This window comes from Amphiprion ocellaris, chromosome 18 (genome assembly GCF_022539595.1).
Source record: "Amphiprion ocellaris isolate individual 3 ecotype Okinawa chromosome 18, ASM2253959v1, whole genome shotgun sequence".
Classification (NCBI taxonomy): Eukaryota; Metazoa; Chordata; class Actinopteri; family Pomacentridae; genus Amphiprion; species Amphiprion ocellaris.
This window is the reverse complement of record NC_072783.1, coordinates 33,208,011-33,220,239: the sequence shown is the minus strand read 5'-3', so window position 1 is coordinate 33,220,239 and position 12,229 is coordinate 33,208,011. Positions and strand designations below refer to the sequence as shown.

General features: G+C 37.1%; 1 protein-coding gene across 1 annotated transcript in view; it reads left to right on the top strand.

Moving 5' to 3' along the window:
• Nucleotides 1–6,977, top strand: part of polr3e (polymerase (RNA) III (DNA directed) polypeptide E) — a 22,108-nt gene extending 15,131 nt beyond the window's left edge. Inside the window, exon 20 of the mRNA XM_055004302.1 lies at nucleotides 6,114–6,977. Coding sequence (XP_054860277.1) covers nucleotides 6,114–6,209 — 96 coding nt within the window. The 3' untranslated portion in view covers nucleotides 6,210–6,977. The remainder of the gene's footprint in view (nucleotides 1–6,113) is intronic.
• Nucleotides 6,978–12,229: the final 5,252 nt, after the last annotated feature.

Genomic DNA, 12,229 nt, shown 5'->3' with positions numbered 1-12,229 from the left:
GTCTTCTTTACATTACTTTCATCATATGCACGGATTTAACAACATGTTGATAAATCGCATCTTTTTTTTCGACAATAGTATAGTAAGGCGATTTTTTTGCGGCAAAATTCATGATAGAATTTTTTATCTTAAGAAAACCTTACCTTAGGTGTTTTTTCACGGCTCCTTTACATTATTTCAATCATATGGCACACTTTTACAACATGCTGAAAAATCGCATTTTTTTTTCGACATAGTATAGTCAGGCCATTTTTTTTGCGCTAAATTTCATGGACGATTTTTTTATCAAAGAAAACCTTACCATAGTGTTTTTTTCAACACGGGGGGGGACTTTCCTTTTTACAATTATTTTCATCATATGCAGACGTTTTTACAAACATTTTGAAAAATCGCATTTTTTTTTCGACATAGTATAGTAAGGCGTTTTTTTGCGGCAAAATTCATGATGATTTTTTTTTAAAGAAAACCTTTCTGGAGTGTTTTTCACGGCCTCCTTTACATTATTTCATCATATGGCACGTTTTTACAACATGTTGAAAAATCGCATTTTTTTTTCGACATAGTATAGTAAGGCGTTTTTTTGCGGCAAAATTCATGACGATTTTTTTTGAAAGAAAACCTTTCTGGAGTGTTTTTCACGGTCTCCTTTACATTATTTCATCATATGGCACGTTTTTACAACATGTTGAAAAATCGCATTTTTTTTTCGACATAGTATAGTAAGGCGTTTTTTTTGCGGCAAAATTCATGATGATTTTTTTTTTCAAAGAAAACCTTTCTGAGTGTTTTTCACGGCCTCCTTTACATTATTTCATCATATGGCATGTTTTTACAACATGTTGAAAAAAATCGCATTTTTTTTCGACATAGTATAGTAAGGCGTTTTTTTGCGCCAAAATTCATGATGATTTTTTTTTCAAAGAAAACCTTTCTGGAGTGTTTTTCACGGCCTCCTTTACATTATTTCATCATATGGCAAGTTTTTACAACATGTTGAAAAATCGCATTTTTTTTTCGACATAGTATAGTAAGGCGTTTTTTTTGCGGCAAAATTCATGATGATTTTTTTTTCAAAGAAAACCTTTCTGGAGTGTTTTTCACGGCCTCCTTTACATTATTTCATCATATGGCACGTTTTTACAACATGTTGAAAAATCGCATTTTTTTTTCGACATAGTATAGTAAGGAGTTTTTTTGCGCCAAAATTCATGATGATTTTTTTTTCAAAGAAGACCTTTCTGGAGTGTTTTTCACGGCCTCCTTTACATTATTTCATCATATGGCATGTTTTACAACATGTTGAAAAAAAATCGCATTTTTTTCGACATAGTATAGTAAGGCGTTTTTTTGCGCCAAAATTCATGATGATTTTTTTTTTCAAGAAAACCTTTCTGAAGTGTTTTTCACAGCGTCCTGTACATTATTTCGTCATATGGCACACTTTTACATGTTAAAAAAATCACATTTTTTAGTATGTCGTCCAAAATGTGAAAAAATGTCATAGTTTAGTATGTCGTCCAAAATATGGGAAAAAAAAGTCATAGTTCAGTATGTCTTCCAAAATGTCATTAAAATGTCATAATTTAATATTTCGTCCAAAATATGGAAAAAAAAGTCATAGTTTAGTATGTCGTCCAAAATGTGACCTCATAGTACATCATAGTATAGCCTTTGCTATGAAAAAACGCCATCATATACATCGTATATTGTACAAATAACAAGTCAAAGGAACGAGACATACATTGTAGAATTGTAGTAATTGTGGGCTGACTGATTTACTGATTATCAGTATTTTATTTTTTACCGATTTATGGTAATAAATACATTTAAAAATGCCGCTACTTTGGCTCTGAACCTTTATCTACCTGTGATTGCTCTGTCTTCTGGAGTGATTTGATTGGTTATACGTCATGAATAAAACTCCTTTAACTTAACATCTGTAAACAAAACAAAAACAAATCCAAAAAGTTTTCTGTTAGAGTTTGTGTTCTTCTAAGTTTAACTCCAAGATTTTAAATACTTTCATTTACTGCAAATGAATATCTACTCCAAATGTCTCACTAATAATCATTATCAGCCTTAAAAACCCACAAAACACCCCTCTATACTGGACCACACTTAGTACAGTCCGGTTCCCTCTTCTATAAATCTGCTTGGAATCCTCCACTTCCTGTTTGTCAAAGTGGCCTTCTACCTGGACAGGTTTTGTTGGAGCTCATGCAACAAACATTTTGGGTAAGTGCACTTTAATATGGATGGATGACACTGAATTAGAGTCTGTTTTAATGAGACTGAGTTAAGATGTGTAGCTCTGTCATTAAATAGTAAATTATTTCCCAGAATTCACAGAGAAAAGTCTGAAAAGTTTGCTAGGTTAGCGTCCCACATGTTCTTTGGCTCAGCTAAAGCTAACTCTCTCCAACTTCTGGATCTCTTGAGTTGCTTGTTGTTAAAATATCTTGCTAGAGGTGCTGAAGCTCAGAAAGTCTGAGATGTTTGTTCAGAATAAGCTCATTCTCAAGTCTGATCTGAACTGTCCTCTTTTATTTGAACTTTCCCTAAACTTAGGAGTTAATGACAGAGCAGCACATCCAGACTCAGTCTCATTTATGTAGAGATTAAACTTCAGTGTCATTTATTGATGTTAAAGTGCAGTTTTTCAAATGTTTGTTGCACATGCTCCCGACCAAACCAGTCCAGGTGGAAGACGATGTGAAGAGAAAGCTCCAGAGGATGAATATCACACATTTACATTGGAAATAAATGTCCTTTAATTAGACATTGTCATGCGAAAGTTGGATTTCCCTTTAATGATGTTCAAATCTTTGTTGAGTGTTTTGTTGATGTTGGTTTCTAAATGTTTTCTGACACTCGGCCCCAAAGATTAAAACCTTTTACGACTCACAAGCTGCAACAATTCAGACATTATTCAATTCAATTCAATTTTATTTATATAGCGCCAATTACATACATTATCAACTATCTTTCTGACTAAAATAAGATAAAAAGTGAAAAACCGTCTGATTCCTGCATCATGAATGTAAATCTTTTTGGGTTTTATGACAGTAAACTGAATGTATTTGGGTTTGACATTTTATAAACCAAAACAAGAAATGAATTAGTGGAGAAAACAATCAACAGATTAATGGACAAAGAAAATGTGTTTTCCAACATATATGGCTGAATTACTCCAACATTACGAGATACGTACAATCTTAATTCAATTTTATTTATATAACGCCAATTACAGGTCAAATTGTCTTAAGACGCTTTATTTTGATAGTTGTTTGTCATATTTAAAATATGACAAAGTAAGAAATTTAAACCTCTTGACTAATCCAATTTATTATTTAGTTTTTAAGAGACTAATGGACAACTAAAATAACTTTCTCCACTAAAACTAATAAACATGAGGTCAAATAGAAGGAACAGTTTTAAATACTGCAGTCCCACGACGACAAGAATAAAGTTTGTCAACAAAAACTAAATCTGCTGGTGGATTCCATTGAAGTCCTAATAAATGATAATAAAGTGTGATACTAAAGGTTTGTGGTGCTAAAAATCTCCAAGTAAAGATATGAAGTTGAACATCTGGATGGAGGTTGATAAAAGTTGACCTCCCTCCATGGATTTTATGGATGTTGGTTAAAGACCTGCTCTTCTAGTGGTCTTCCTTCTAGTCGCTGTAAAAAGTCAGTCCATCCTGGCCGACTTCAACACCTCTTCATGACAAGTTCTGCCTCCGACCTGGTGGAAACTCCAGAAACTCGGGAAAACCTGTCGAGACTCGAAGAACTCGTGGAGACTCGAAGAACTCGTCGGGCGGGGGAAGGTGTGGTGGGCGGTGGGGGTAGGTGGGGGAGTAGAGGGGGGAGGCCGCCACCCACCTCCCCACCTACTCTCCGCCCTGACTCCACCCAGACTCCGCCTTGGCTCCGCCCATGTGGTCACTTCAGGAACTACGATGCCAAAGGGACGACGAATTTATTTCTTTGTATCTGATCTGTAGCTCAGTGAGTTAAGGATTTGCCTATGGAGCTGCAGGTCGCTGGTTCAAGACCAGACACTTCTTAAATTTTCTCAAAATCCTGACAAAGACAAAGAAACAAAACTGCCGGTGGCGGGTCTTGAACCTGCGACCCTCCAGTCTGCAGTCTCTCCTCTTATCCCCCTGAGCTACTCGCTCAGATACTAATTTTACTTTTTTTTGCGCATTTATCATCTATTTTTTGTCGTTTTCGAGTTTTTTTTTAACTCGAGTCTTGACTCGACCGTTTTTCTCAGGAGGTGGGACTTCAGCCTTTGTGCTGGAGGGTTGAACCCTCAGTTCCAAGACTTTCTAAAGCCTCCACACCTCCCGAGTCCTCAGGACCTGAGCTTTCACACAGTCTGAGGGCTGAAATTTTCGAAGTCCCACAGTAGTTCTCTATTAGTTTGAACCTTCAGACAGTCTGAGGGCTGAAATTTTCTAAGTTCCTGAGTAGTTCTCTGTTAGTTTGAACCTTCAGACAGTCTGAGGACTGAAATCTTAAAGGTTTCTCAGTACTTCTCTGTTAGTTTGAACCTTTCGACAGTCTGAGGGCTGAAGTTTTAAAAGTTTCTCAGTACTTCTCTGTTAGTTTGAACTTTCTGGTTAACAGAAGCCTTAAAACGTGTGACCATGAGTCTTGATTTCATATTTAGACCATCCATCTGAGTTCTTCTCAGACCTTCACCTGTGGGTTGTTTAGAAATCCTGAACAAACTTTGATTCTCTTTACTGAACAGTAAAGTTTGTGGAGATCAGAAGGTAACATTAGTTTGATCGATGCCTTCAACTACTAGTAGACTTTGTCTGGAAATCAGTTTTCTGAAATGAGTTCTTAGTAAATCTGACCACAATCAAACCAAGAACATAGAAAGAGGAAATGTTTGAAGAAACAACTTGATGTTTTCATTTCAGACTAGAAAACACTGTAAGACCTTTATCTGTTTTTGTTCTTTTTGATTCTTTTATTGTCTCTTCTGTTTAATTTGATCTTCTAAAGTTTAACTGGTATCTTTTCAAATGTTTTGTCTTTAGTTTGATTCTTCTTAAATGTTTAGTTTTGCTCTTTTCTCACCTTTTATTCTTTTCTAATGTCTGATTTGATTTAGAAATTTTTTGTCTTTTTAATGTTTGTTGTTTTTTCAAATGTTTTATCGGCTTGTTTGAAAAATTTCCTTTTCTTTGCCAATGTTTAATTTTTCGATTAAATCTTTGTTACACTTTTTCTTTTTAAATGTTTTACCACCTTTTAATGTTTAATTTTCCTTATAAATGCTTTATTGTATTTTCTGTTTAATTCCTATTTAAAGTTTTATTGTCTTTAAAATTTAATTTTCTAATTAAACATTTAATTTTTTTAATTCAATGTTTTGTCTTTTTAAAGGTTAAATAATCTAATTTAATGTTTTGTATTTTTTAAATGTTTAATATTCTTCTTGTTTAATTGTATATTTTAAATGTTTAATTGTCTAAAATATTTCATCTTTAATGTTTAATATTTTGTTTAAAAATTTTTCTTTAATTTCATAATTACATGTTTTGTATCTTCTGTTTAATTATCTAATTAAATATTTTGTCTGTTTAATATAATTTAATATAATTTAATGTTTAATTTTCTTTTTAAAAGTTTCATTGTATTAAATGCTTTTTTAAATGTAGTTTATTTCTTTAATCTTTTTTCTGTCAAGATTTTAACCCCAACCTTAAAGATGAAACAAACCCTTAAATCACAATGAAAATTCTTCTGTTGTCACAATCATGAGTTAGTCAATTATTCAGTTTATCAATTCAGCTTTATTTGTTTAGCACCTTTCACACAGATGACAAAACTAAACAAGCAAAGAGAAAAACTATGATTAAAACTCAAAAACATTTTTTTTAAAAAAGCATTTAACATGGTAATAAAATCTGTTGTGTCCAGGGGATGGAGGGAGTTTATTGAAGTCTTCTTGGGCTCACATGGGAAATCATTTAAAATATAAACTTGATATTCAGTCTAAGGAAACTGGAAACTGCAGAGCGACAGAAGAACCAACAACATCTCCTGTTTTCTCCTTTAATGAGTCGACTCTTCTTGTGCTTTCAGACCAAAGAACTACAGACTCTTCACAACCTGCTCAAACTCTTGGTACAGGACCTCACCACACGGGTCAAGAAGGTTTCCTTCTCATTTCTACTCTGAAGCTCACCTTCTCCTGCTCAAACTGCTAACAAATGTTTCTGCTGCTCTAAAGTCTGGTCTCCAGAACTTCCTAAAAACTCTCAAAGTCTCTTCTGCTGCAGGTTGCTTTGTAGAACTGTTGCAGAAAACCTCACTAAACCACATGGAGGGGCCTCAAGATAGTCGTCCAAATGAAACCTGACAAAAACCAAACTAGTACAACCCAAACGCTAAAGTCTCCTGCAGCCTACCAGAGAAGCTCTGAGAACAGAGAATCAGGACAGGAACTCTTACCTTCTGGACAACCAACGTTGGTTCACAAACAAGAATACAGAATGTGTCTGAGCAAAAACCTCTGAAGACTGATTACAGCCAAGATAAAGACACAACTCAGCTGGAGCAAATCCACTAATCGCTGCACACATTAGCACCATGTGCCAACTGTGGCTGAAAAACCACATTTACCAAGACAACTATCCAGTACAAAGCCCTAAAACACACCAAGAAACACATTCAAGACGATTTTACTGCTGGAAGCTGCAAGCCAACGCCTAAATAACAAACTAAAGCAACAGAGCCAAACCCGGTTCTGTGGTGAAGGAAAGCAGAGGAAATGTTTGTCTGCAGCTAAATAAAGCAGGAAGACACTGAGCTGCTCAGGTGTTCCTGATAACACCAAGCAGCCACCTGGACAGCCAATAGGAACACAGCTTCCTGGAAGTCCAGAGGGCTGGCTTAGTCAAGGAAATTTAGTTGAAGCAGAAAGTTAATAAAGAAAGTTGAAAACCACCTTCTGATACCTGAAATCTCTGAGTTTTCACACAAAGAACACCTGAACATGTCAAACTGGTTCCATAGTAGAACCCTCACTGTAAAAACGTCATAGTATGGTGTGTTGCTCAAAAAACATTAGGACCTGGCTGTCTACGGTCACAGAGGAGCAACACAAAAACCAGACAAACACTGGTTTCCAGGGGGTTAGGAGGCTATTTATTTGAAAGAGGAAGTTTATAACAACACAACATGTGAGCAGAAAAATCACAAAGTCTGTCTTTAATTCAGCTCAAAATATTAGTTTTTGTCTTTTTTACTGACCAAACTTTTCAGGAAGTAGATGAAGAATAATTAAAGCTCTCATGTAGAAGTCCAACTTATTTTGGATCCTTGTGGAGAGTTTAATCTTAGAGTTTGTAAAGCTGTTGAGTTTTTAGAGTCACATGGATTGTTTTGACATTTAATATCCGAGTCCTGAAATAAAATTACAGTCGTGGATTTCTGTCATTTGGACGACATACTATACTATGACGTTTTAGCGATATTTTGGATGACATACTAAACTATGATATTTTTGTGACATTTTGGACGACATACTAAACGATGAGGTTTTTTTTCCACATTTTGGACGACATACTAAACTATGACGTTTTAACCCCATTTTGGATGACAAACTAAATTATGACGTTTTAATGACATTTTGGACACGATACTAAACTATAATGTTTTTTTTCCACATTTTGGACGACATACTAAACTATGACGTTTTACAGAACCCATATGACCTGAACCCCAGAGCAGCCCTAAGGTGACAGTGGCAAGAAAACAAACCTCGAGCAGAACCCGGCTCTGATGTGGGGGGACCCATCTGCCTGCTGGACGGGCGGGTTGAGAGGGACAGAAGAGGTAGAGAGGTAGAGATAGAGGGATACAGATAGAGGGATAGAGGTAGAGGGTTACAGTTGGTGGGAGAACAACCACACATCTGAAGCATCCAGCTCTGGGATCAGGGACACTCGGAGAAAGGATACAGGGAGAAACAGAGTGAGTGTAATGCAATAATGGTATATACATATTTTAAAAAATGGTAGATAGAGAAGGGCTCAGTGCATCCAGAGAGGTCCTCCAGCAGCCTAGGCCTATAGCAGCAGAACTAGGAGCAGAACTAAGGGACGTCCAAGAGGAAGACTCCAGCTGACCCCCTCAGGGTCCCCCAGTCAGTCCTAACTATAAGATTTGTCAAAAAGGAAGGTTTTAAGCCTGGTCTTAAAATTAGAGAGGGTGTCCGCCTCCGGAACCCAAACTGGGAGCTGGTTCCACAGGAGAGGAGCTGATAACTGAAGGCTCTGCCTCACATTCTACTTTTAGAGATTCTAGGAACAACAAGTAAGCCTGCAGTCTGAGAGCGAAGAGTTCTGCTAGGATAATATGGTACTATCAGGTCTTTAAGATATGATGGAGATTGGTTGTTAAGAGCTTTATATGTCAGAAGAAGGATTTTGAATTCTATTCTAGATTTAACAGGAAGCCAATGAAGAGAAACCAGCATTGGAGAAATATGATCTCTCTTGCTAACTATCGTCAGTACTCTGGCTGCAGCATTTTGGATCAGCTGTAGATGTTTCAGAGCGCTGTTGGGACAACCTGATAATAAGGAATTACAGTAGTCGAGCCTAGAAGTAACAAATGCATGGACTAGTTTTTCTGCATCACTCTGAGACAGGATGTTCCTGATTTTCACAATAATTCTCAGGTGGAAAAGGAAGTCCTACAGATTTGTTTTATGTGTGAGTTAAAGGACATGTCTTGGTCAAAGATAACACCGAGGTTCCTCACAGTAGTACTGGAGGCCAATGTAATGCCATCCAGAGTAACTATATGCTTTGAAAGCAATTTTCTAAGATGTTTGGGGCCAAATACAATGACTTCAGTCTTGTTTGAATTTATTAGTAGGAAATTATAGGTCATCCAGGTCTTTATGTCCTTAAGACAATCTTGCAGTCTGGCAAGCTGATTAGTTTCATCTGGCTTCATAGATAAATACAATTGAGTGTCATCAGTGTAACAGTGGAAATTAATACAGTGCTTCCTAATAATATTGCCTAAGGGAAGCATGTGAACAGTATTGGTCCTAAGACAGAACCCTGAGGAACTCCATGATTAACCCTAGTATGCTCAGAAGAGTCATTGTTGACACGCACAAACTGGAACCTGTCTGATAAGTAGGATTTAAACCAGTCCAGTGCTGTCCCTTTAATGCCAATACAATGTTCTAGTCGCTGTAATAAAAGTTTGTGGTCGATTGTATGGAATGCTGCACTAAGGTCCAATAAAATAAGTATGGAGACCAGTCCATTATCTGACGCTATGAGAAGGTCATTAGTAACTTTCACCAGAGCTGTTTCTGTGCTATGATGCACTCTGAAGCCTGACTGAAACTCTTCAAGCAAGCTATTCCTTTGTAAATGTTCACATAATTGATTTGCAACTGTTCTTTCCAGAAGTTTAGAGAGAAATGGGAGGTTGGAAATTGGTCTATAGTTGGCTAAAACATGTGGATCTAGAGTGGGCTTTTTAAGTAAAGGTTTGATTTCAGCAACCTTAAAAGCCTGTGGTACATACCCTGTTACTAGAGAGAGATTAATCAGATCTAACATTGAGGAATTAATTAAAGGTAAAGCCTCCTTGAACAGTCTAGTTGGGATAGGATCTAAAAGACATGAGGATGGTTTGGATGTAGAAACTATTGAAATGAGTTCAGAGAGATGTATGGGAGTGAAAAATTCTAAATATCCATCTGGTCTTAGAGCCAATTCTAAAGTATCTGTACTCGATGATACATCTGTGACATTTGCAGGAAGGGCCAGATAAATTTTTTCTCTAATCGTCATAATTTTATTTGTAAAGAAGCTCACAAAGTTGTTACTGCTCAAAGCTAAAGGAATACAAGGTTGAACAGAGCTCTGACTCTTTGTCAGCCTGGCTACAGTGCTGAAGAGAAACCTGGGGTTGTTCTTGTTTTCCTCTATTAAAGATGAATAATATGTTGTCCTGGCATTACGAAGAGCTTTTTTTTTTTTTTTTTTTTTTATAAATTACGAGACTATTTTTCCAAGCTACATAAACTTCCTCTAAATTAGTGGAGTACCACTTCCTTTCCAGCTTTCGGGACGCCTGCTTTAAAGTCCGCAGCTGGGAATTATACCAAGGAGCAGGTCCTCTCTGAGATAAAACTTTCTTTTTTACAGGTGCAACACTATCAAGTGTTGTACGCAGTGAGGCTGCAGCATTATTAACAATATAATCCACTTCTGTGGGGGTAAAATTATAATATTTCCCTTCCATTTTATCAGTAAGTGGTGCTGAACTAAATAGAGAGGGTATTATTTCCTTAAATTTAGTCACCGAATTGTGAGACAGACATCTACTGTAATGATATTTATTCTTAAGTCCTATACAATCTATTGTTGTAAATTGAAATGTTATCATAAAATGGTCAGAAAGAAGAGGGTTCCGGGGAAATACTGTTAACCGTTCGATTTCTATGCCATAAGTCAGAACGAGGTCAAGGGTGTGATTAAAACTATGAGTTGGTTTATTTACATGTTGAGAAAACCCAATTGAGTCTAATATTGAATTAAAAGCAGTCGTAAGGCTGTCACTGTCCACGTCAACATGAATGTTAAAGTCACCCACAATAATCACTTTATCTGAGCTGAGCACTAAATCAGATAAAAAGTCTGAGAATTGAGATAAAAACTCAGAGGAAGGAGCAGGAGGACGATATACAACAACAAATAAAACTGGTTTCTGAGCTTTTAAATCTGGATGAGAGAGACTGAGAGTAAGATTTTCAAATGAACTGTAACTAGGTTTAGGTCTCTGGTTCATTTTTAAGCTAGAGAGGTAAATTGCCGCCACTCCTCCTCCTCGGCCTGTGATTGGAGGAACATGACAGTTAGTATGACTAGTAGGAGTTGATTCATTTAGACTAACATATTCTTCCTGCTGCAACCAGGTTTCAGTCAAACAGAACAAATCAATCTGGTTATCAGTTATCAAATCATTTACTAACAGAGATTTAGACGAGAGAGATCTAATATTTAACAGACCACATTTAATTGCCCTGTTTCTTTGCTCAGTTGAAATAGTGGTATTAATTTTAATTAGATTTTTATTGTTACTATGTCTTTGTTTATTTTTGAATTGTTTAATTTATTAAATTTTGGTGGTCGGGGGACAGACACAGTCTCAATAAAGCTAACTGAATTACTGGAGGGTGACAGCTGAGAGGAAACTGCAGAGAGGTGTGGAAGACTACAACTCTGCATCCTGGTCTGAACTCTGGGTTGTCATGCTTTAGGAGTTCTAATAGGGGACGGCTAGCAGAAGCTACACTAGCAGCTATGCTATTGCGGTCCGCACCGGCTAAGGGGACCTGGCTAACAGCTAGCGGGGTGTTTTCCATGGTGCGGAGCCTCGCCTCCAAAGCTACAAACAGACTGCATTTATTACAGGCATCGTTATCACTAAAGGAGGCAGAGGAGTAACTAAACATGTGACACACTGAGCAGGAAAGAGGAGAGGAAGAGGAAGAAGCCATGCTAACTGCTAAGTGCTAGGCTAGCGGACAGAGATAACAGATTAACTTAGAATTAAGTACTGAGAGGGTGCGTGAAGAAAACGAGTGTATGTTACGATTCAAATATTACCGCTGCACACAGATTTAATGAATATCAAATTAGATGGAGGATAAGCTACAACAGTCACAGAACACAACACAGCGCTACAACAGGAAGTGACGCAATACGCTCACCGTAACATCAGACGTGCTGTGTGAAACATCCGGAGCTTCACCATTGTCTGGCTGGGGTTTGCTAAATACATGACCTAAATGTGCAGCAGGACTCAGAAACAGCCCACAGTTTAATCATTTGTTCCTTGGATGATTTCCAACTGATAAATCAGTCATTTTTGTAGTAGGATCACAATCATGTGATCGTCAGCAGGTAACTGACGTAGCGTTCACTTGTTGTCATGGTTACAGCGACGCCGTGCCGGCAGCTATATCTGGCAATGGAAAAGCCATGGATCCAGACTATAAGCCGCATCACTGCCAAAATCTAATGAGGTGGTCCTTATGTCATTTCTGACTTCCCCTGAAAATTTCATCCAAATTCGTAAGCCCATTTTTCAGTCATGTTTCAAACTGACAGACAGACGGATTCACAGACAAACATACGCCGTTCCTTGGTGGAGTAATAAGG